Genomic DNA, 25,301 nt, shown 5'->3' with positions numbered 1-25,301 from the left:
GAGCATAAGAAAACTCTGCTGAATGATGGATATATTCACTTCTTAATGTGGCAGTGAAGTCACAGATATAGTGGTTTAAAAAAATATGTCCACTGATTATTTTATACTCCTCCCTTCAAGAGGTGGAGCCAGCTCATTTGGCTTTGCTCACTGCTAATTTTTTCTCATTGTCTGCTCATTGTTTGTTTGTCTTCTTTAGGAGGCACTGGGAACAGAACCTGGGGCCTCCCAGGTGGGCGGGGGGGCACCCAACTGCCTGAGCCACACTGCCTCCCTAATGTGAATTTTTTCCCATCATTTAGAGACTGGAAGTAGCACAGAACTACCTGGAGTGGGATTTGAATGCAGGTCTGTAAGACCCTGTATTAGTGTGTCACAGGGCTCCATCACAAATTGCCACAAACTGGATGGTTTAGAACAGCAGAAATTTACTCTCCTACAGTGTTGGAGGTCAGAAGTCTGCAGTCAAGCTGCCAGAAGGCCAGGCTCCCCTGAAGGTTCCTTCCTCACTCTTCCAGCCTCGGGCAGTTCCTGGCAATCCTGTGTCCCTTGGCTCGTAGATGTGTCCCTCCAGTCTTGCCTGCGTCTTCACATGGTGTTCTCCCTGTGCACCTGTAACTGCATCTTTCTCCTCTAAGGTCAACTGGATTAGGGCCCATCCTACTTCCATATGACTTCATCTTAACTTGATTACATCTGCAAAGACCCCATTTCCAAATAATGTCACATTCACAGGTGCTGGGGGACAGGGCTTCAACATATCATCTGGGGGGACACAATCCAATGTGTCTATCCTCTCATATCTTGCGAGGGGAAGACAAGCAAAAAGGACACCTTTCCTCGAGCTTCACCCAGCTGGACGGCAGTACCGCACCCAGGACCTAAGCTGTGACCCACGTGGTCATGGAAAGGGCTCGGTCTTGTCCAGGATCCCCTGGCCACCAAGTGTCAGGCACCAGCCCAAACCACTTGGGGTTGCCCTATCGGGGTGGAGAAGGGGAACTAGGTAGGGGGCCTGCAGCATCTGATGAACTGAAGGGATGCTTGCTTATACCAAGGAACCCAGGGAGAGGGAGAACAAGGCCCTTCCCTCTTCAGCTTATCTAGTACATTCAGGCACCATGTTCCACAAATACCACATGCAAAAGGAATTTCCAGAACTAAGTAGAGAACGTGTTGAACAGCTAGGAAAAGAGAAAGAGGGAAGGGGACTTGGCCCAGTGGTTAGGGCGTCCGTCTACCACATGGGAGGTCCACGGTTCAAACCCCGGGCCTCCTTGACCCGTGTGATGAGCTGGCCCATGCGCAGTGCTGATGAGCAAAAGGAGTACCATGCCACGCAGGGGTGTTCCCCGCACAGGGGAGCCCCATGCGCAAGGAGTGCACCCTGTAAGGAGAGCCGCCTAGCGCGAAAGAAAGTGCAGCCTGCCCAGGAATGGCGCTGCACCCAGGAGAGCTGATACAACAAGATGACGTAACAAAAAAAAAACAGATTCCCATGCCGCTGACAACAACAGAAGCCGACGAAAAAAAGAACATGCAGCAAATGGACACAGAGAACAGACAACTAGGGTGGCGGGGGAAGGGGAGAGAAATAAATAAAATAAAATAAAAATAAGAGAGAGAGAGAGAAATGCCCCTACAATCTATTGTTTTGAAAGTTCAATGTGTCCTTTTTCTAATATTTACCCTTCAAAAAAATAACATTTCTCACCTACCTAGTATAATGCAGTTATCCTTATAAGTTCTGTAAAAAATACATTCATTCATTTTTTACTTGGATATGGAGGGTTTGAAAATAAAATTAATTTTTAAAAATGTATTCACTCTTTCCAAAGGGAGATTACTCAAAAACTTGTCAATTATCACAGCCACTTCCAAGTCCAGGATTTCTAGATGATGTGCATTCCTTCCTTACTGGTCCATCTCAATATTTTGCAGCCTGTGAACTACACTGTAAGGTGAATTAACACCATAACACCCAGTATATGGGAGTGGACGTAACTCAGCAGTTGCGCCTGCTTCCCACACACAAGGTCCTAAAAACAAAACAAACGAGAAAACCAACTTGGGGGAGCTGCTGTAGCTCAGTGGCTGAGCACCACCTTCCCACATGGGACGTTCCAGGTTCAATTCCTGGCCCCAGTGCCCCTCAAAAAAAAGAAAGAAACCAATATACAAGAGTGGGAGAAAGGAAGAAAAATGTGGAATTAAAATATGTTTCAGCTGAACGCAAGAGGATTGCATCCCGCATCCATGTGGAATCTAAGCCGCCTCTTGACATAGATGTGGAATGGACACAACCAAGCCAAGGTCCACAGGATGGAAGAATAGAGTATGGATTAGAGTGGACTTACTGATATTCTTTTTTTTTTTTTTTAAAGATTTATTTATTTTTATTTATTTATTTCTCTCCCCTCCCCCCGCCCCAGTTGTCTGTTCTCTGTGTCTGTTTTGCTGCGTGTTCTTTGTCTGCTTCTGTTGTTGTCAGTGGCACGGGAATCTGTGTTTCTTTTTGTTGCATCATCTTGCCGTGTCAGCTCTCCATGTGGGCGGCGCCATTCCTGGGCAGGCTGCTCTTTCCTTCGCGCTGGGCGTCTCTCCTTATGGGGCTCCCCGACGCGGGGGACACCCTGCATGGCACGGCACTCCTTGCACACATCAGAACTGCACATGGGCCAGCTCCACGCGGGTCAGGGAGGCCCGGGGTCTGAACCGTGGACCTCCCATGTGGTAGACGGACGCCCTAACCACTGGGCCAAGTCCGCTTCCCTTACTGATATTCTATTCATGAACTATTGTGGTTAGTAATCGAAGAAAATGTGGCACTGATGTGGAGAAAGTGGCCATGGTGGCTGCTGGGTGTGGGGAATGGGAGGAAGAGATGAGATGTGGAGGCATTTTCAGGACTTGGAGTTGTCCTGGGTGGTGCTGCAGGGACAATTACCAGACATTGTAGGTCCTCCCATGGCCCACTGGATGGAACGTGGGAGAGTGTGGGCTACGATGTGGACCACTGACCATGAGGTGCAGCGATGTTCAGAGATGTATTCACCAAATGCAATGAATGTCTCATGATGATGGAAGAGAATGTTGCTATGGGGAGAGTAGTGGGGTAAGGAAGGGGGTTGGGGGGTATATGGGGACCTCATATTTTTTAATGTAATATTAAAAAAATGAATAAAGACAAAAAAATAGAAAAAAAATAAAATAAAATATGTTTAGGGGTAAGTGGACTTGGCCCAGTGGTTAGGGCGTCCGTCTACCACATGGGAGGTCCGCGGTTCAAACCCCGGGCCTCCTTGACCCGTGTGGAGCTGGCCATGCGCAGTGCTGATGCGCGCAAGGAGTGCCGTGCCACACAGGGGTGTCCCCCGCGTAGTGGAGCACCACGCGCAAGGAGAGCTGCCCAGCGTGAAAGAAAGTGCAGCCTGCCCAGAAATGGCGCCGCCCGCACTTCCCGTGCCGCTGACGACAACAGAAGTGGACAAAGAAACAAGACGCAGCAAACAGACACAGAGAACAGACAACGGGGGCGGGGGGGGGGGATTAAATAAATAAATAAATCTTTAAAATATATATATATGTTTAGGGAAGCAGTTGTGGCTCAACTGATAGAGCGTCTGCCTACCACATAGGAGGTCCAGGGTTTGGTACCCAGGGCCTCCTGACCCATGTGGTGAGCTGGCCCACGCGCAGTGCTGCGCGTGCAAAGAATGCCTTGCCACACAGGGGTGCCCCCCACATAGGGGTGCCCCACACACAGGGAATGCACCCTTCAAGGAGAGCCGCCCCATGGGGGAAAAACACAGCCCACCCAGGAGTGGTGCCACACACACGGAGAGCTGATGTAGCAAGGTGATGCAACAAAAAGAGACACAGATTCCCAGTGCCGGCTGACAAGAATGCAAGTGAACACAGAAGAACACACAGCAAATGGACAAGAGAGCAGACAACGGGGGTGGGGGTGGGGGCGGGAGAGGGAGAGAAATAAATCTTAAAAAATAATAACAAAATAAAATGTTTAATGAAAATACTTGTCACATCAAGAGAAGAAATACATATAGAAGCTATGGGCTTTTTCTACCACAAAGTTGTGGCTGGTATGAATACTCAACTACCTTCCTCCATGACTCAGCCTATAATCCCCCTCCCTTCAGTCAGCATCTTGGCTGGTAGGGTCCTTTACCAGGTGATGTGTCTCAGAACTTCATTCCCCCAAACCACAGTTCCCTCATCTGTTTGCTCATTGTTTTTGCTCATTACTGCTCGTTGTTTTGTGTGTGTGTATGCTCGTTGTCTGCTCTGTCTTCTTTAGGAGACGCTGGGAACCAAACCCAAGACCTCCCATGTGGGAGGTGGGCACTCAACTGCTTGAGCCACATCCACTCCCTCAGAACTTCATTTTGAAGGACTCTGAGCCCTCGGTGGAATTCCCAGTATAGTGCTGACTTTTCCCCAAAACTTTAAATTTTGAAACATTGAAAGAATAGTACAGCGAACATTCATCTACCTTAATCTAGAGTTGCCAGTTATTACCATTTTCCTACATTTGCTTTAACACTTCAGCCAGCTGTGGGACCCTCTTCACTTTCTTGCCCTGTGGCACTGCGAGCACAAAATGATCCATTGACAGGAAAACGGACTTTGGCCCAGTGGTTAGGGCGTCCGTCTACCATATGGGAGGTCTGCGGTTCAAACCCGTGTGGAGCTGGCCATGCGCAGTGCTGATGCGTGCAAGGAGTGCTGTGCCACGCAGAGGTGTCCCCTGCGTGCGGGAGCCCCACGCGCAAGGAGTGCGCCCGTGAGGAAAGCCGCCCAGCGTGAAAAGAAAGAGCAGCCTGCCCAGGAATGGCGCCACCCACACTTCAGGTGCCGCTGACGACAACAGAAGCGGACAAAAGAAACAAGACGCAGCAAATAGACACCAAGAACAGACAACCAGGGGAAGGGGGGAAATTAAATAAATAAATAAATAATCTTAAAAAAAAAAAAAAATGATCCATTGACAGTCTCAGTTTCTAGCTTAGAAAAATCCGTAATTGTGCCCTCTGGTGGAAGCATTCCTCTCTTGGGTCAAAACGTTCCAAACAGAGCCCAAAGTTGGAGGAATAGTAAACATTTTGCAAAAATGTCATTAGTTGACATTGCAAGAGGCTTAACTCCCACTTCCTCTCAGTGGTTCCCATACCCACATATTCTGTCTGTAGGAGAAGCACTAGATATATTGGTTACTGGTTCAGAACAGGTGGAGTATCTGTTGTTCAGAGCTGCAACATTCTTCAAAAGAATCCCAAAAGAACTGAAAGCCACTGATGCTAGGCTCGTAAACCGGCCTTCAATTATATGAAACTAACCTACTAATTATTACTTACATATATATACATGTTTTTAGGAGGTACCGGGATGAACCCAGGGCCTCACACATCCAAAGCAGGTATTCAACCACTGAGCTACACCCACTCTGCTCTTTTTTATTTTAAGATTTACTTATTCCCTCCCCGCACCCCCCCCCCCCCCCGGTTGTCTGCTCTGAGTCCATTTGCTGCGTGTTCTGTGTCTGTTTGTCACTGGGAACCAATCCTGGGACCCTCTGGAGTGGCAGAGAGGCGCTTACTCTCCTGCACCACCTCAGCTCCCTGGTGTACTGCATCTCTCATTGTCTCTCCACTGTGTCTCCTTTTTTTGTTGCATCATCTTGCCACATCAGCTCTCCACGCAGGCCAGCACTCCTGCATGGGGCAGCACTCCACGTGGGCCAGCTCTCCGCACCGGCCAGCTTGCCTTCACCAGGAGGCCCCGGGAATCGAACCCTGGACCTCCCATATGTAGATGGGAACCCAATTGCTTGAGCCACATCCGCCTCCTCATATTTTTAATTTAACCTTTTAACTGAAACGTACATAGAGAAAAGTGCACACATCTTGTGTAGCTCAATGATTCTTTGCAAAGTCAACAAACCTACAGAACCACTACCTGGATCAAGAAAAACCGTCCCCTGGCAGCCACCTCGGGCCAACTCCCAGTTACTATCCCTCCAAGAACAACCACTCTTCTGACTTCTGTCCCCATAGATTGGTTTGTCTGTGTAATGGTATGTAAATGGAATCATACAGTATGTCTCCTTTTGAATCTGGCTTATTTTGTTCAATTAAGTTTTTGAGACTCATCCATGTTGTATAGCAGAAGTTTGTTCTTTCCTCTGCTGTATAATCCATTCTACTATTGATGGATATTTTAGGTTGTTACCAGTTTGGGGCTACTACAAATAAAGCTGCTGTGAGCATTCTTTTACATGTCTTTGGCGTACATATCTGGGAATGGAATTGCTGGATTGTTGTAGCATATGTCTATGTTCTGCTTTAGTGTCAGCATAATTTTTTCTCCCGCTTTGGAGTCACAATAGCCCTTGTTCCCACAATCCTTTGGTTCCCCAGGATAAAAGAGTGCACCAGTATTGTCTCTGGGTGTTTCTTCCAGGCTGTGATATCCATTCTGCAAGTTCTGATGCTGGTGCAGGGTACAAAATGACAAATGCCTCACAGCTGTCATCTGGCTAAATACAATTTTAAGGTACAGTGATGGTAGTATGCTGCCTGATTCTTTTTTTTTTTTTTTTAGGAGGTAGTGGGAAATGAACCCAGGACCTCTTACATGGAAAGATGGGAAGCAGGTGCTCAACCCCTTGAGCTACATCCACTCCCTAATGAGAGTTGTTTTTTTTCATGTTTGTTTTTAGGAGGTACTAGGGATTGAATCTGGGACCTCATACATGGGAAGAAGGTGCTCAACCACTTGAGCTACACCTGCTTCCCAGGAGACTGATTCTGCTATATTAAAATGGGGGGGGGGGAGGGAAGATAAATGCATCTTGGAATTGATAAAATAAGGTATATTAGAAAAGTGATGAGGAAGTGGATGTGGCTCAAGCAGTTGGGTGCCCGCCTACCACACGGGAGGTCCCCGGTTTGGTTCCAGGTGCTTCCTAAAGAAGAAAAGCAAGACAGCAAGCTGACAAGATGGGCTGGTGCAGTGAGCTGACGCAACAAGATGATGCAATGAAGAGATACAACAGGGAGACACAAAAGGCAGGGAGCAGAGGTGGCTCTAGCCAATGGGTGCCTCCCTCTCACATGGGAGGTCCGAGATTCGGTTCCCAAAGCCTCCTAAAAAGAAGATCAGCACACAACAAATAACACAGAGAGCAGAGAGTGAGTGCAAACAATGAGGTGGGGGATAAATAAATAAAGAAAATACATCTTTGGGGAAAAAAAAAGGTGATGAGGACCAAGGAGCAAGCCCTGGGGCCTCTGACTGTTATAGGTGGAACAGAGTCGGCAAAAGAGGTCAAAGGGATTGCCAATGCAGGAGGGCAGTCAAGTGTGACATCTCAGAGACTGAAGAAGCCTTTAAAAAAGCAGGTGGTCAATGGCATCAGGAGGCTGCTAGGGTGATGAGGACAGACAACAGTCCTCTAAATCTGTCGGACCAGGCGGTGGACTTGGCCCAGTGGTTAGGGCGTCCGTCTACCATGTGGGAGGTCCGTGGTTCAAACCCCCGGCCTCCTTGACCCGTGTTGGAGCTGGCCCATGAGCAGGGCTGATGTGCGCAAGGAGTGCCTTGCCACGCAGGGGAGCCCCAAGCGCAAGGAGTGCACCCCGTAAGGAGAGCCGCCCAGCGCAAAAGAAAGTGCAACCTGCCCAAGAATGGCTCCGCACACATGGAGAGCTGACACAAGATGACTCAACAAAAAGAGACACAGATTCCCGTGCAACAACAACAAAAGCGGACAAAGATGTAGCAAATAGACACAGAGAACAGATAACCAGGGTGGGGGGGAAGGGGAGAGAAATAAATAAATAAATAAATAAATAAATAAATCTTTTTGAAAATTAAATAAATAAATAAATCTGTCGGACCAGATGTTGCAATGACTTTGTTAAGAGCTGCTGCAGGGGACTAGTGGGAACAAAATCCCCACTAATCTGGCCAGAAGAGAAATATGGAAATGAAGTAAAAGATAGGGAATATAACAGTATTTGCGGGCAATGGATGTGGCTCAAGCAATTGGGCTCCCATCTATCATATGGGAGGTCCAGGGTTTGATGCCCAGGGCCTCCTGGTGAGGGCAAGCTGGCCCACATGGCGAACTGACCCACAAAGAGTGCCGGCTCACACAGGAATGCGGCCCCATGCAGGAGTATCACCCTGCGTGGGAGAGCTGCCCCACGCAGAAGTGCCAGCCAGTGTGGAGGGCTGGCACAGCAAGATGATGCAACAAGAGACACAGAGGAGAGAAAATAAGACAACGTAGCAGAACACGGAGATGAGGTGATGCAATAGAGAAACTGCCTCTCTCCCCCTCCCGAAGCTTCCAGGATCGCTTCCGGAGCTGCCTAATGAGAATATATGCAGACACAGAGAGCAGAAAACGGGGGTGGGAGGAGGGGGAATAAAATAAATCTTTTTAAAAAACCATTCAGCCCTACGTGAAAATGGCAGTATTTATAAAATACAACAACAGTATTTGCTTTGAAGGGATGAAAAGAAATGGAGTGATAATGGAAGCCAAGAGTGGGCTTAAAGAAGGGCTTTTGGTTATTTTAAAATATAAATAAATAAATATATATATGGGGATGAAGAAATGAAGGGTACAAAAGAGAAGGATTGTTGCAGAAGGGAAGTTCTTCAGTCTTTGTGGAGGGAAGTCCATGTGGAGAGGAGTAAGAAGCAGGGACAGATGGACCTCCATTAGCAGGTGGGCACCAGTGACGTTCGGTGGGTGGGTCTGGTGGCAGGAAGATGAGGTAACTTTTGTCAGACCCCAATACCCAGCTCTTTCTTCTCCCTAAAATGGACCCACCTTTGTGGGCACTAGTGGACCGTGTGAGCTCTTACCTTCCGTTGCCCACCAAGCCGCCATCTGTGCGTGAGGGCAAAGGGTTAACCGCGAGGTTAAAGGTCGGCTTGGTAGCAGGACGCAGACGCTCCGTGTAGCCCATCTCCGGGCCTCTTCGGACTTCCCATTTCTGGACCAGCCCAGACTTCCCGCAGGAGCCGCAGGGCGCGCGCCCGTCTCCTGTCGCGCCTGCGCAGCGGGCTGCCCTCCGCTCCCTCCCATTTTTCCTTCCCCCTCCTAGGCGAAGCTCATTCTCGCTGGTTCGTTCTCGGGCGCGCGCCTCCGCGCGCCTGCGCAAAAGGACGACGAAACTCGCTCTCCCGAGCGGACCCGGCGCCTGCGCGCTGCGGGCCCCGGGGCCTCCCCGTCTGAAGGAGAGGAGCAGGGAAGATGGCGGCTGTGGTGGAAAATGTAGTGAAGCTGTGAGTGGTCGTTTCTTTCTCTCCTAGACGGGGAGGTCTTGTCAGGGGCCTGGGAGTGGAGGCGGTGTGGGGAGGCGACGAGGCTGAGTGCGGTGTATGCCTGGGAAAGCCATGTTGCGACTCCCAGTGAGGAGGGCAACTGGAGACTCCGGAGAAGACGTTGCGCTTCTTTGGAAACTTGTGGAGGCCCGGAGGGGGGCACACGGGAACCCCTTACGGCAGCATCCCTGCGGGCCTGTGTGGCCTGAGCGCTCCCTCAGGGCTGACGGGTCCAGAGTATGGCGCCTTTGCTGCCTTCGAAAGGCTCAAGGTCCCGGACTTCCCCGAGACGCCTCAGTCGGGAGGGGCCGGGCCGAGCCCCGGGCAGCCCCGGGCGAGTCCGCAGTCCCGGGGCCGACCCGTTTCCCCGCGACTCCCGGCCACTGTCCGAGGCCGGCCCTGGAGCAGCGGGCTCGGGAGGCTTTGAGCGGGGACAGGGCTGCGGGTCTGTTTTGTTCTAACAGCCCCGTGACGTTCGGGGGTCTTGGGTGTCAGCTGCCCAAGACTTCACATGTTCTTGGGAAGAATTAGTTGAAATCAGATAGAAGAGAAGGAACTCCGGAGGAGCGGGCCTTTGTGCTGGCCCATCTCAGCCACCGAACGACAACAACAAAACCGTAAACAAAACGGGAACTAGACAGGAGCAGTCGGACGACTTCGTAGCCCGAAAGGGCATCTAGGTCGGCATTCTTCCTTCTGTGTAGTACCCCTGTACTGGTCAGTTTCCGAACATGGTTAAAAAGTTAATGATTTGGGGGAAATGGAGAATGGCCCGTTAGCCGCTTCCTGTGAGTAAAAGATGTTTTGGGGCTTGATTAACCCCGCCTCTTCCCAGATAAAGGATCCCGAAAGAGTTTTGAAATGCCTTAATGCCCCTTAGGCCGTTAATAGAGCAAGCTCCTTTCATTGGGTTCCTTGTACTTGGTGAAGGAGTTGGGAAATTGAGAGGTGTCTACCTGTCCAGCCTAGGTTTTTTGGATTTTGACTGGATGAATGGTAAAGGTTGGGAACTACTCTAAGGACTCACAGCTTCTCGTCTTTCTTTGCGGTGGGCTGAGCCCCACTCTTCCCAGGAGTCTTTTTAAAGGGTACTGTTACTTCTCCCCCTGCCTGGAGCCTTTCTTTGAGAATGCTTTCACACTTCCATTAGGCTAAGTGCTGCTGTCCCTTCGGTTTTTTCAACCCCCCTCTTCCCTCCTCCCAACACCATTATCTTTCTCTTTGATCTGCCCACTCCAATTTCCCCACTCTCTCTTCGGGATGACATTTTCCTCAATTTAGCAATGATGATGTTGATCTGCCATTTATGTAGTTATCCTTCCTGACTCAGATGTTCTGTCTTTGTTTCTCTGCCCTTCCTGTTGTTGACTCCCCCAATCCCATTCTTTTTTTTTGTCTTTATTTATTTTTTTAATGTTACATTAAAAAAATATGAGGTCCCCATATAGCAATCCCATTCTAAGGGAAGATTTTTACACAGGTTTTGTGCTTCCCAAGAAGAATCAAATCGGCTACCTTGGAAATCTTACTGTACTGGGGGAATGACAGACTGGCCTAGGTTTTGAGAGGTGTGGGTAATGAGCTTCTTTGTGTTGGGAGACTTTCTTCAGGGAGACAGGGTTGCAAACCCTTTCCTGTGGTGTTAGAAGCTAGGAGTAAAGGGTGCTTTGCCCATTTCAAATAGAGCATGGCTTCTTATTTCTTCTTTAAAGAACTAGAGAGATTGTGAGAGTCACCAACCATTTGTTCTTGAGTACTAATAATGAGAAACAAACTTTCTCTTTACGAAGAGGCTTCCATTCTGCCTGTACCATTCTTACCCTGGAAAGAGCTGCTCTTCTGGCACTTCTCTTGATTCTGTATGCCCTGTTTTCTGACAGCTGAGGTTATACATTTATCCAGGACTACTGGTTTATCTTATTTTCTGCCTTGCATCTTGTCTGTGAGAGAGAATTTTACTATTTGTAAATTCTCTGTCCTTAATAGAGACCAGATTGAAACTGTCTCTAAGGGGTCTTACTAAGGAGAAGCCAAGGTAAAACAATAGTATAAAATTGCTGTAGCTGCTGACTGGTTTTGAAACCTTCCAAATTAAGTAACAAGTTCTGGGGAGTAATGTTTGCTTGATTTCTTGCTACAGGAGCCCTGAGTTCTTAAGAACTCTCTCTCCCCCTTTCTTGGTCACTCCTCACTAGAGCCTCTCTGCCCCTTAAATGTTTCATTTTCAGCCTTCAGATCCACCTTGATGGTTTGCTCCACCTTTTAAAAATGCCACTTAGTTCAGAAGAGATTTTACAGAACATCTCTCATCTATTCCTCAGACCATTTCCAGCCTCCTTACTCTGACTTCAGCCCGTCTGGCCCTTCCTTCCTTTTGGCTTCCAAGTGTCAGTTTCAATTCCCATCAGCAGAAACAAAGGAGCTGCTGCGCTTAGCCTTGTTTATCCAATTTTCCTCTGTGGCGAGGACGTGGCTGCTTCCTAAAGGCGAGCAAATGTGGGCCTGCTCCTTCTCAGTATTCTCCCACACAAGATTTGTGCCTACTTCAAATTATAGTAATTATAGCTCATTGAATCAAGCCAGGCTGTACTTCTGGTGTTGCCATCTCTGTGCGTGGTGTGTGTCTTTTTCAGTTGCTGGGAATATGCTTGTTGTTGTGCCATGCTCAGGAAGAGCGCCCATCATATGCCAGAGCAGAATTTGTTGGGGTAGTTCAACTTATAAATGTAAGCAATAGAGACTTACTGTCAGGCTTCTCATGCCAGGAGTCCCCCTCTCACAGAATCCTGATATGACAGAGCTTATCTAGTCCACACTCCCCTGGCTGTAGAAGAGGAACATGAGGCCCACATGTGTTGACTAAATTGTCATGCTTATGTGGAGATTTACAGCCAAACCTGGTCTTTTTACTCCCAAGTCAGGTCTGACTACGTACTAGACACCTTGATGGGTACTTAGAATACAATTGGGAAAGAAATCACCTCTTTTCTTAGTTTATTTTGAAGTTGATCATTTATAAATGAATTGTTACAGTTAGGTTAAGCTCCCGCACCAGAGTGTTTATTAAACCCTGAAGGGTGAGAACAAGTGTGGTTCCATGTGTATGCTTCTTGTAACCACATAATGCCTTGTCTTGTGCAGTTTATAGCTTTTTAAAGTACTTAAATGTTTATACTTGATTTGGATTTCAAGTTAATCATTTTGAGTTAAGATTCTTTCCAATATTGGGAAGCGGACTTGGCCCAGTGGTTAGGGCGTCCGTCTACCACATGGGAGGTCCACGGTTCAAACCCCGGGCCTCCTTGACCCGTGTGCAGCTGGCCCATGCGCAGTGCTGATGCGCGCAAGGAGTGCCATGCCATGCTGGGGTGTCCCCCGCATAGGGGAGCCCCACGCACAAGGAGTGCGCCCCGTAAGGAGAGCCGCCCAGCGCGAAAGAAAGTGCAGCCTGCCCAGGAATGGCGCCGCACACACAGAGAGCTGACACAACAAGATGACCCAACAAAAAGAAACAGATTCCCGTGCCGCTGAGAACAACAGAAGCGGACAAGGAAGACGCAGCAAATACAGAGAACAGACAACCGGGGTGGGAGGGAGGGGAGAGAAATAAATAAATAAATAAATCTTTTTTTTAAAAAAAAGATTCTTTCCAATATAATTTGATGATGTGGAAATGTGGAAGAGCCTAGGATAGCCCTTGAAACATGTAGATTTTATATCAGCATGGCGCTCCATCAGTAGGCTTCCAGGAAAGTTCAGGTACTTGAGGATATCTTCCATTGACTGTAAATTTAATATATAGTTATAATTCGTTTGCTGAGTACCTAGTTTGGAATTCAAAAGATATAAAAAAGCATATAAGGAAAAATCTAATCACTTAGTTTTTCTTTCTGGAAACCTGAAGTTTGTTTTTCTCCCTTTTTGGTACACGAATGGTAACAGCCTGTAATATTTCTCAGCCCTTTTCCTAGCCTTTTTCCCTTATCCTGGGGATCATTCAATATCTGTACATGAAGGGCTGCTTTTTTTTTTTTTTTAATGACTGGACTAGAATTTCATTGTATGGGAATACTGTAATTTTTTTTTTTTTTAAGATTTATTTTTATTTATTTCTCCTTTCCTCCCCCCATTCCCTGTTCTCTCTGTCCATTCGTTGTGTGCTCTTCTGTGTCTGCTTGTATTCTCATGAGGTGGCTCTGGGAACCAATCCTGGGACCTTCCAGAGTGGGAGAGAGGCAATTACTCTCTTGCTCAACCTTAACTCTCCGTTCTGCTACGTCTTATTTTCTCTTATCTTTGTCTCTTGTTGTATCATCTTGCTGCACCAGCTCTCCGCATTGGCCAGCACTCCTGCACAGGAGTGTGAGCCAGCACTCCTGCACAGGAGTGTGAGCCAGCACTCCATGTGGGCCAGCTTGCTCTCACCAGGAGGTCCTGGGCATCAAACCCTGGACCTATATGGTAGACGGGATCCCAATTGGCTAAGCCACATCCATTTCCCAATACTGTAATTTGTTAAATGTGTTTTAATAAGTCACCCAGACCTTGTTGAACTTTTTCCATAATTGTAAGAAGGAATGTGATTCTCACAGTCGTTGGGGATTCAGAGACTTAATATCATAACTAGCATGGGGCTGGACTCAGAAACATGGAGTGAATGTTAGCTTCTTTTCCTCTTTATGGATTAGACTTCAGTCCTATTAGACACTTGATGAAATCATGGATTCCTGACTAATTTATTTATAGAGTGCCTTTTCTCATGATGGGTTGGTGAAGGGGCTTGGTGTCCCATGAGGCAGAGATAGGGGCACATAGAACTGAAGAGACATGGTCTCCCAGTCCCTTGAGCCTTCTAGAGAAACAGATGGCGTGGGAGGGGGATAGCTCAGCACCCCCCTCCTACCCTCACCTTCCTGATTTTTCACCTTTCCTGCAGCCTTGGGGAACAATACTATAAAGATGCCATGGAGCAGTGCCACAATTACAACGCCCGCCTCTGTGCTGAGCGCAGCGTGCGCCTGCCCTTCTTGGACTCGCAGACTGGAGTAGCCCAGAGCAACTGTTACATCTGGATGGAAAAGCGGCACCGGGGTCCAGGTGAGGATCCAGACCTGGGAGAAAGGGACTGAGGAGCACAAGGGGGGGAAGCTTCCTCAGCTCAGCTGACAAAACAGCTGAGGGGGTTTCCCAGCTGCTTTCCATCTTTTTGTGAATATGATTAGAAATCCAGGGAGGATGAGGCATACCAGCGTCTTTGTTTTCTGCCTTGCTAAGGCCTTTTGGGGGCTTCTGGAGAGGCAGGTGTTTGCTGAAGTCCTTAAGCTTATGTCTATTTTTCTTTCCCACAAACTACCCTATTCTCCAGGTACTTGGTGTCCATGTTCCTCCCTCACTTGAGAACTGAAGGGGTGGGGGTAGGGGCACTCATCTAAAAGTGTTTTGGTGTTATTTTGTAGGACTGGGTTAGGGCTTGACTCCTCTCTCTCTCTTCCTCCCATAGGATTGGCCTCTGGGCAGCTGTACTCCTACCCTGCCCGGCGCTGGCGGAAAAAGCGGCGAGCCCACCCCCCTGAGGATCCACGACTTTCCTTCCCATCTATTAAACCAGGTAAGACACACCCCTCCCTGAGCAGGGGCATGGCCTGCTCTAGGGCAGAAGGTCTGCTGATCACCTTTTATGCGCCAGGCCCAGTGCTAGGTCCCGACGATACTAAAATGAAAAATATGTGATTCCTCCCTGAAAGAACTAATAGGGGAGACAGACAGGTACACAGATTGATTATGGCGCCATGTGAACTAGGATGTCTTGGGGACAGTCATAGGACAGAAGACAGTGACTGACCTTTGGTTAGTCCAGCCATGTGTCGATAAAGAGCAGTCTGCTTTCAGTCCTTCTGTGCCTCACTTTCTCCTGACTTTGTTTGCAGATACAGACCAGACCCTGAAGAAGGAGGGACTGATCTCTCAGGATGGCAGCAGTTTAGAGGCTCTGCTGCGCACTGACCCTCTGGAGAAACGTGGTGCCCCAGATCCCCGAGTTGATGACGATAGCTTGGGCGAGTTTCCTGTGACCAACAGTCGAGCACGGAAGGTATAAGATTAACCCTTTTGGCTCAGGGAGCTTTGATGGAAACCATCCTCTTCAGTGGGGCTACCTGGTAATCAGCTGAAGCAGAAGCTGTGGGCCAGGAGGCAGGGCTGGCGTTCTGTTCCTCCTTCCTCCCGTAATGGATGCTGGCTCCACCTGGCTTCTCTGTTGCCACGGTCTTTCCTGCTCTTTTCCTCCTAAGGACAGACTCACATTCATCGTCTTCACCGCAGGTTTTTTGATGCCTGGGGTTACATGGGTGAAGCAAGCAGATCTGGTCCCTGCCAAAAGGAAAAGTAAACCTAGACATAAAAGTAAGAACTAAAAAGAGCTAAAAATGTGTCAGGCAGTATGTTAACTAAGTGCTTTTCCTGCATCTTCTTTGTACCGCAGTCTTAAGAGGTAGGTGCTGTGGTCCTCATTTCACAGACAGGCTGAAGCAGAGCAGTTACCAGACTTGCCCCAAGCTCACACAAGTGTGCCACAAAGCTCTAATTTAAATTGAGGTGAGATGTCGGGAAGGAACCACCAGATGTGCTGTGGCAATTCAGAGGTCTGTGCAGGTTGTCAGAGAAAGCTTACCAAAACACGGCATTTGATTTGACCACTTGGAGGTGGTGGGAAGGGCATTCTAGGCTAAGGGAACAGCATGAAAAGAGGCACAGAGAAAGGAAAGCCCAAAGCATTGAAGGGATGAGGAATGGGGTTGTAGGGTGTTTGAAGGGTGAGGAATGAGGCTGGAGTGGGTGGGGCCTGCTCACTGAGCCAATTCTGGGCAGCCTTGGCCAAGCCCACCGGGGGAGAGCTTTCCCGTGGACATTATTCCTGCCCACCCTAACCTTCCCGCCCACTCAGCGGATCCTAGAGCCGGATGACTTCCTCGATGATCTCGATGACGAGGACTATGAAGAAGATACCCCCAAGCGTCGGGGCAAGGGGAAAGCTAAGGTGAGGGGCCAGGGGGCTGCCTCTGTCCTGGGGCAGGGGTGTCCTACCATTTTATTTCTTGTGGTTGCCTTTTCTCCTCTTGAGTAAGATTAGCAGCCACCTCCAGGAAGGAGTGACTCCTTAGGCCGAGGTCCCTTAGTAAGGGCCTCTCTCTGCTCTTCTTGTCAGGGTAAAAGTGTGAGCAGTGCCCGGAAGAAGCTGGATGCTTCCATCCTGGAGGATCGGGACAAGCCCTATGCCTGTGACAGTGAGTGCCTTGCGAGTGGGGGGTGGTCCTTGCCTTGGACCCAGCTCCCGCTCAGGATATGAGAGGAAGGCGGGCTGTGTTCTTGCCAGGGTGGTGAAACAAGCCCGACTCTGTCCTGCCTGCTTGCTGGTTTCCTCTGAGACCCCTGGGAGGCCCTGGCCTCTGCTACACACTGGGTGGGAACGCATGCTCCGGGAGAGGGGATGCGCGGGGTGCTGTGGGGGTGGGTCCCGCAGCAGGTGGGTTTGACCTCGTCAGTAGATGGCATCCAGGTCTGCTGGCCCCAATCAAACCAGGGCCCCAGGGGTCCAACACTGAGTTTATCAGTGTCTGTTCTCTCTCTCCCTTTCTCTCTGGCTCGCCCCACTTCTGTCCCTCCACCCTGGGAGCACCATCGCCGCTGGGGTTTCTCTCTTGTTTGCTTCGCTTTCCTGTTACTGACGCTCCTGTCTTAAGTATACCAAGACCTTCCTCTCATGACTTTTTCTGTCTTTCAGATAGTTTCAAACAAAAGCATACCTCGAAAGCGCCCCAGAGAGGTAGCTTTCTCAACTTTTCAGACTTTTGGTTTTCCTATCCCTTTTTCCCTTCTCCCTTGTTCCTCCTGCTTTTCTCATACCCTGTGATGCTAGTTTAAAAATTTCTGAAATGGCATGGGGGTAGGAGTGATGGAATTTGTTATGCTCCACACCTCAGAGTCCTGAAAGCTGCCTTTACCACTGCTTGTTTCCCACAAATTTGCTCCTAGGGCAGCTCAGCCCACTGCATGGGATGGCTTCCAGAGCATTATAAGGAGCCTGGTACGAACAGATCCTTTTGCGCTCCTTTCCCCAGAACAGACACTTGGTGATCAGCTAATGTTCCCCACCATCCTGCCATCCCCTGCTTCCTCCCATTCGCTCCCTATTCCATTCCTGCTGGTTTCCTTGCCTTCCTGGTTGCTGCTCAAGATTACAAGATGCCTTGTGGGGATCTGCTTTCCTTGCTGGTTGGCAGGAGCAGGGCAGTGAAGTACGAGTGTGAGAGTGTCTTTGGGGGCTAATTGCCCTGGCAGACACAGTGGATGGGATATTTCCAAGAGAACCACCTTTATCCACATGTGACAAAAATGGGCTTTGTGGCACATACAGGGTAGCATGAGCCTCCCACGTTTACTGAGGGGTAAAGAAGTTTGGAGTTGCTTCCTTACCTTTCTTCCTTCCTCCCATATTACAAGACTATAGACCTTCCCCTCCCTGACCTGAAGTACCCCAGACTATTCCCAGGGCAAGTGGTTATGGGACAAGAGCTAAGCCTCCCAAAATGCCAGTGTGGAAGAAGTAGTGCCCATGGGGTTGGGGTTTAGGAGGAAGAAGGGCCACAGAAGCTGAACAGCCTCAGGGCCAGATGTTCCTGGTAGAGGGACAGAGGCCGTCACAGAAAGCTTGACCCAGGACAGAGTCAGTAGGGGAGGTTGTGGTTGCCCTCTGCCTCAGTGAGCCACAGTACGCAGCAGTAGGAAATGGCACTCTCAGATTCGAACACCTTTTTCTGCTTCTCCCCGCTCAGTCTGTGGAAAACGTTACAAGAACCGACCAGGCCTCAGTTACCACTATGCCCACTCCCACTTGGCTGAGGAGGAGGGTGAGGACAAAGATGATTCCCAGCCACCCACTCCTGTTTCACAGAGGTCCGAGGAGCAGAAATGTAAGCTGAGGTGCTGGAGGGGGTGGGCAGGCAGTTGATCTGCTTATGAAAACCTGAAAAACGCCCTCCCTATGGGGAAGTTGTGTAGGCCCAGAGGCTCCTGTGGTATCACCCAAACTCCTCTTTTCTCCTGTAGCCAAGAAGGGTCCTGATGGGTTGGCACTGCCTAACAACTACTGCGACTTCTGCCTGGGGGACTCGAAGATCAATAAGAAGACAGGACAACCAGAGGAGCTGGTATCCTGTTCTGACTGTGGCCGCTCAGGTACCTCCACCCAGGGAGAGGGGTGCCCCAGCACTCAGCGCCCCAGGACTCTTCACTTGCCAGGGCCTTCCAGAGAGTGATACAGTCAGCCAGTTTACCTTGCTGCTCCTGGATGAGAGAAGATGGAGCTACAGATGTGGGCTCCTCCCTTCTCCCCCGTTTCCAGCTGCTCATCTCACTCTTTCACCCCACAGGGCACCCCTCTTGCCTTCAGTTCACCCCCGTGATGATGGCAGCAGTGAAGACCTACCGCTGGCAGTGCATTGAGTGCAAGTGCTGCAATATCTGTGGCACCTCCGAGAATGACGTGCGTACCCTGTGCTCTCTGCAGCTTGGCACTGCCTCAGCCTTTTCTATCATATTTTCTCGCAGTTCCCTCTGCAGTGAGTTTTCTTTTCCAAGGGAGCCAGGTCCCTCCTCCATGTTCCCACCCCCAGTCACAGGAGAACTCTGATTTGTTTGGCAAAGTTTGTTAAGTGATGTGTCAGACACCCAAGGAACTAAGATACAAAAGACAAACAAGATCCCTCCTTTCATGAAACTTGAATTTTTATGGGAACAAGCAATAACCAAAGAAATGAGGGAGGTTTTTGTGAAGTGCTATAAAGAAAAAGAAAATGAAACCAGTAATGTGGTAAAGAGTAGGTGAATACCATTAAGATTTGATAGAGGTGTATTTCCTGAGGAGGTGATATTGGTGGTGTTTTGGATGGTACAGAGGAGTCAGTCCAAGAAGATTAGGAGGTAGAGCATTACCACGAAAAGAGCACCAAGGGCAGAGGCCATAAGGTAGACAAGCTGGTGTGCTGAGAAGGCCAGTGTGGGTGGCTGGAATGTGTGGCAAGCAATGTGATTAGCAAGTGGGCACCATCAGATCCTCCCAGGGGCCTTGGAGCTTATTCTAAGCACAGTGAGAAGCTGTTGGAGGCTTTAGTCAGGATTTTAAGGTAGCTGTGGCTGCTCTCTAGACGCTAGATCATCATGGCAAGGGTGGGAGCCGTGCGATCACTCAGGAGCTATTGCAGGGTCCAGGTAAGATGACCTTGGGCTTGGGTAGAGATAGACAGAAGTGGCCACCCAACCCATTCCCTCATCTAGCACGACTTTCCACCTTCTTTGCCCCTCTTGGAAGAGTATCAGTGTCTACAGAAGACCATGTTTTTTTAATACTCAAAACATTTTACTCCACCTTGTTCTTTTTATCCCTTCCTCAGATTCAAGCCCTAGCCCAGCTCCGGGGGAGGGGCGGGGGGCGGGGAATCAGTCCTCCAGAGTCCAGGAATCAAGGCTCAAAAGAGGCATGGCGGCCAATAGGGGCAAGACTGGGGCCTTTTCTGTCCTTAAAAACAAGCTACCTAGAGGCAACCCAAGCCCAGAAGACCGGAAAAGGGAGACTTGGGGGGCTCATCGGGCAGGGTGGTTGGGGCACTGGAGCCAGCCCTTTAGCCACATCAGCCAGGCTGCTGCCCAGGCTTCTAGAAACTGCTCCTGAGGGAGAAGACCTCATTTTTACCCACCTCAAGTGGCCTGAGACGACGTCAGTTATCCAAACCCCCTCTCCTCCCCACCCTTCCTCTTCCATCTTGCCTTGCCTAGGACCAGCTGCTTTTCTGTGACGACTGTGATCGGGGCTACCACATGTACTGTCTCACCCCATCCATGTCTGAGCCTCCTGAAGGTAAGTTGTCCAGTTCTCTTGCTCAGGAGGATTTTATTAGTAACTTGGAAAGTCACCCATACCATACATATTGAGTTCTGTGTTCTTATTCTTCCAAATTAGGAAGTAGACACTTTGCTTTGGCTCTGTTTAAAAAACTTTCTCAGCATTTCATCATAAAGGGTTTAGTTTGCACATTATCACCCGATGAATTTACAACAAAATTGACACCCCAAGAGAAAACAGACATTGAACAGAGAACAGTCATCCAAAAGTGATTGTTTTGCTTCAGAACAATTCAGGAAGCTTACTTAGTACCTTGATTGATGAGAAACTTCGGTGTCATCTCTCCGAACCATACAGATTTGTGTTCGTTTCCTCTCCCTTTCCCTATCTAGCCCAGAAAGGAATAGAACCTGGAGCCTGAGTGGATCACTCCTCCTCTCCAGTAGTTTGCTTTAATAATGCCCCAAAGTTATAAAAGCTCTTTGACAAAGCCAAAGGTGGCACCAAGAAGTGATTGCCTCTCCAGAAGTCCCCTTCCAACCAAATTTCTATGCCTAAACCCATCTCATAGAAATTCTGGAGCTTACCCATGAGAAAGGAAGCCCAGTGGCTGTTACTGAGCACAAAGGACATAGGCCAGCGTTACAGGCCAGAGAATGGTGAATTGTAATATAGGTTTAACTGTTGTCACTCCCCAGCGAACAGGCCACCAACAAAGTCTGAGAGTTCTTTAGCAGCTGCAGGGGAGCTTCTGTCATGCCCAATCTATAAATCTATGGGGGGAATGTTTGTTTTACTCCCCCACCCCCACCCGGGATGGCTCCCTCATCTGGTTGCGCTCATTGTCCGTTTTTTCTTTGGGAGGTTTGAGCCACATCTGCTCCCTGTTTAATTTTTTTTAACTATAAAATAAAATGTACAAACAAACTCTGGAGGTTTCCTATTGAAGACTTGTTGGGCACTGAGGTGATGGAGAGCTACATGCCCTCTTTGTATCATTGAGACAATTGAAAGGCAACCCCTTAGCAGACATCATGGACTAGATTCTAGATCTGCAGTCAGCAGACTGTCACATAGGCCGGATCTAGCCCATGGTCAGTTATTGTATGGCCTACAAGCTAAGACTGCTTTTTACATATTTAAAGGATTGTGTTTTTGTTTTGTTTTTGTTTGTTTTAAAAAGGAAGATGTGACCAAGACTGTATGTGGCCCACAAAGCTTAAAATATTTATATCTGGCCCTTTACAGAAAGAGCTTGCCAAACTCTCCTTGTTGACTTTTGGGTTAGAAAGGAAGCTCCTCTTCTACTTTTGGGGGGAGTCACCTATCTCTGAAAATCTGATAAAATCTGTCACTCCTTTCCCCGAGAATAAAGTACACATATCCACATATACAATAATGCTTGTAACTCTAAGGCATTAAAGGTTAATTTTGTTCCTCAAAAAAAAAAAAAAAGAATCCAGCTATAGTAAATGTGTTTTTTTTTACAGATTCGTTTATTTATTTCTCTCCCCTTCCCCCCTGCCCCAGTTGTCTGTTCTCTGTGTCTTTTTGCTGTGTGTTCTTCTTTGTCTGCTTCTGTTGTTGTCAGCAGCACGGGAATCTGTGTTTCTTTTTTGTTGCATCATCTTGCTGTGTCAGTTTTCCGTGTGTGCGGCGCCACTCCTGGGCAGGCTGCACTTTCTTTTGCGCTGGGCAGCTCTCCTTACGGGGCGCACTCCTTGCATGTGGGGCTCCCCTGCGTGGGGGCACCCCTGCATGTCAGAGCACTCCTTTTGAGCATCAGCACTGCGCATGGGCCAGCTCCACACAGGTCAAGGAGGCCCGGGGTTTGAACCGTGGACCTCCCATGTGGTAGACGGACACCCTAACCACTGGGCCAAGTCCGCTTCCAGTAAATGTTAATAGTACCAGAAGTCTGCTGGCTTTTGTAAAGGGTATTTACTTGGGGTAGAAGCTTATAGTTACCAGGCCATAAAGCGTAAATTACTTCTCTCACCAAAGTCTGTTGCCACGTGTTGGCGCAAGATGGCTTCTGACGTATACAAGGGTTCAGCCTTCCTTCTCCCTCTTAAGGCCTTGTGGGCCCAGCTTCTTCCAAAGTATGAGCCAGTTATTTTTCTTGTATGGGACAATTATTTCCTGTTTTTTAATGAAACTAGACTTGTGTCATGTTGGGTTGGATTATCAATAGCTCCCCTTTTCCTGTGATCAGTTCTGCAGCTTCTGCTCAGACACCTAGTGATGATGGGAGCCCATCTCATCTTCCAGTGGTTTAGAGAAGTGGGTTTACAGAACAAACATGCGTAAAATACAGAATTCCCATATACCACCCTATTTTTAACACCTTGCATAGAAAGCGCCATCTCAGAGGGAATGAAAATTAGTTTCTCTGGAGCCTCCATTCATGGTCATTATTTTAACCTTTAAGACCATGAGCCCTGGTCCAGTCCTTCTGTAATCATGAGTCTAAAGCTGGGGCACTTGAAAAAAATTACATCTGCCCGGGCGATCTATCTGCTCCCAGAGATTGTCATTTCATCAGGTTGAGATGGCTTGAGAATCTATGTAAGTAGTCTTCGAGGTGACTGTTTCTTTCATTCCTATTGAGAATTATTTTTAAGTTTCTTGAAGACCTAGAGGATCCTCCCAGTGAAGCTACCAGTGTTACCTAGCTTACTGCGGACCGTCTCCCATCCTTCCTGTGGCTGAGCCTGCTGTTTGAGGTCGGGTGGAGGGAGTGGAGGAGTAGCAGGAGTAGCAGGGTAGGACTGCATGGACCATCCTGATAACCACGTTATGCTTCTCTGCAGGAAGTTGGAGCTGCCATTTGTGTCTGGACCTTTTGAAGGAGAAAGCTTCCATCTACCAGAACCAGAATTCCTCTTGATGTGGCTACCACCCCAGACCCCTTGTCTCTGTCCCCTCCTTCCATAAATGGCTCTTTCTTTCCTCCTCTCTTGTTTTCCCTCTCCCACCCCCTGCCCCTTCTCTTCCACAAGTCCAGAGAACTCGGGATGGATGTGCCAACCTGTCTTTGGCAGCAGCAAGCTGAGGTGGCAGTTCTTGTCTCTGGCCCCAGGCCCTCAGGGAGAAAGGAGCAGCACACCGCCCCAAGACGCACCTGGGCCTGGCTCGCTCTGCTCTCCATGAAGTGCATTCACTCTGCTTGCCTTGGGCCCAGGCCCTGGTGGTCACAGGGTTCAAACTGTCCTCCAAGAAAGAGCGGGAAAGCAGCTTACTCCTCTCTCAGCTCTGCCTCCACTCTGGTCTCCAGGGTTTTCCTGTCCAGAGGTGAGCCAGGCCAGGGACTCTGCCAGAAGTGGCTGGGAATAAGTGACTGAGCAAGGTAAGGCAGCACTCACAAGGAGCTTTCCATGCCCTTTGTGCTGCTTGGCCTCACCGCCTCCTTCCTCCAGAATGGCTCTCCGTGGCCCTCCCTTCCTGCTACAGAAGATCCTTTGCCCAGGCCAGGACACTCTTGGTCACCCTCCTGGCACAGCCCACCCCACCCCAGGGAGAGTAGCACCTTCACCCAGATTTTCTCCTGGGCTCGCCTGGCTCACTATTACAAACCATCTTTAGTGACCGAAGCATTTCCCACCCTCGGAATTTCCTAACTTCTGCCTCCCGTCCTTATTCCCTTTGGTTTTGTGGGGAGAGGGAAGTGTTGGGAGCCAGGTCAGCAGCTTGGGGGCCACAGGGAGATGTTGGATAATGTGCCTGTTTTTTAACTCGACATAAAAGCCTACCTCCAAAATCCCCTTTTTGTTCTTCCTGGACCCAGGCATTCAGCCTCCTGCCCTTAACTGAATTGGGAGCCTCTGCCCCCTGTCCTGTGTGTCCAGTTGCTGGGACACAGGAAGCCACGTAGATGTCCCTTCATTCCCTTGCACGCTCGCTGGCAGCTGTGCAGGTCTTCACGCCCTGCTTCCTCAGTTTTCCGCCTGGTGGCACTTAGACGCTGAGCAGTGGGAGACAGCCCGGGCCAGGGTCCCCCGCGGCGGCCTTCCCCTTGGCTGTGGCCGGCCCTGATTCACTGTTGCTTTGGAGTTGGGGTTCCTTTTTTTTTTGCTGTACTCTAAACATTAGGACAAATAAACATTTTTACATGAATCCCTCGGATGGATGGATGTTTTATCTCTTGACCCCTCTCACAATTGAAAGCCACATCATCCTAAAACTTCCATAGGACAGTGGTTTTTAAATGTTTTGAAATAATAGTTTTTTCTCCCCAAAATTAATTTTTTTGGTTGAACCTAATATGTAAAGCATTTATAAAATTGGTTATTTTGTTAGCTTTAATTTGCTGTGTAATTTCAAGTTTATAATAATTGCAAAGAACAAGCTCTTTTGAGTAATACAAAATTTGGGTTAAATCAACTTTAGCATCCTATTTTTCTGTTTTGGTTGGTTTGAGAGGAGAAAATCCTACTAGCCTGGATAAGTAGATACAAGTGGTGACAGGTTTATACAGTTGACCTTGCAGTTTCAGATACTCACATGGATCCAGAAGCTTGATTATTGTCATGTAAGTACAAGGCGGAAAGTTTAAAAAAGGAAAAGCACCTAGAATAAAGGACATGAGTGTCGCCTGAGGACAGAGATTCCGAGGCCAGTGCAGGTGCCACAGCTTTCCTCAGGGTGTGTTGATGGCACAAAAAAGATTCCCTGCAGCCAAAGTGAACATTTTGACAACTTCCATAGTGGATTTTGTGTTACAGTAGCTCACTGGAGTGTGTGTTAAAATTCTTAAAAACTTATTTTTTTTTTCTTTAAATAAAGATTTGAATCAAACAGTTATGGGCCTTTGAAGTCTCTTTAGGGTTTTCTGGAAGTTGGAAAGCTGTTGCTAATCTGCTGGAAGGCCCCGGCCTGGGTGGTTGACTTCGCCTGAGCAAGTGCCTGCCCTGGGCTGGGGCTGGAGGGAGGAGCAGCGCGTGGCCTCTTCCTGCTTTGAGGGGGAAGCAGGGCAGAGCAGAGGGGGCGCAGTACACGATCTTCCTGGGCCAGAAGAATGTGGAAAGGGGGGAAAAGCTGTAGC

At 48.8% G+C, this 25,301-nt stretch overlaps 1 protein-coding gene and 1 long non-coding RNA gene across 5 annotated transcripts; one reads left to right on the top strand and one right to left on the bottom strand.

Moving 5' to 3' along the window:
• Positions 1-408: 408 nt before the first annotated feature.
• On the bottom strand, positions 409-9,197 carry LOC139439785 (uncharacterized). Its single transcript, XR_011649880.1, has 2 exons — positions 8,899-9,197; positions 409-696 (listed from the first exon to the last, which is right to left on the bottom strand). It is a non-coding gene; the product is annotated as an uncharacterized lncRNA (long non-coding RNA).
• Positions 9,150-25,058, top strand: DPF2 (double PHD fingers 2). 4 transcript variants are annotated; one of them, XM_071217955.1, is made up of 13 exons: positions 9,219-9,321; positions 9,825-10,040; positions 14,297-14,457; positions 14,861-14,968; positions 15,288-15,451; positions 16,304-16,396; positions 16,565-16,643; positions 17,141-17,182; positions 18,192-18,329; positions 18,466-18,594; positions 18,789-18,901; positions 20,191-20,272; positions 23,071-25,058. In XM_071217955.1, the coding sequence occupies exons 3-13, from the start codon at positions 14,325-14,327 to the stop codon at positions 23,145-23,147; spliced, it is 1,158 nt and encodes a 385-aa protein (XP_071074056.1). In that variant the 5' UTR covers positions 9,219-9,321; positions 9,825-10,040; positions 14,297-14,324; the 3' UTR covers positions 23,148-25,058. The 4 variants fall into 4 exon arrangements, with proteins under 4 accessions (XP_004478647.1, XP_004478648.1, XP_071074056.1 ...); XM_004478590.4 differs by lacking the exon at positions 9,825-10,040 and having other exon boundaries at positions 9,150-9,321; XM_071217956.1 differs by lacking the exon at positions 17,141-17,182 and having other exon boundaries at positions 9,251-9,321.
• The last annotated feature ends 243 nt before the right edge of the window (positions 25,059-25,301 follow it).

This window comes from Dasypus novemcinctus, chromosome 10, assembly GCF_030445035.2.
Source record: "Dasypus novemcinctus isolate mDasNov1 chromosome 10, mDasNov1.1.hap2, whole genome shotgun sequence".
Taxonomy (NCBI): domain Eukaryota; kingdom Metazoa; phylum Chordata; class Mammalia; order Cingulata; family Dasypodidae; genus Dasypus; species Dasypus novemcinctus.
The sequence above is the reverse complement of the archived record's forward strand: the minus strand, read 5'-3'. Positions and strand labels throughout refer to the sequence as shown.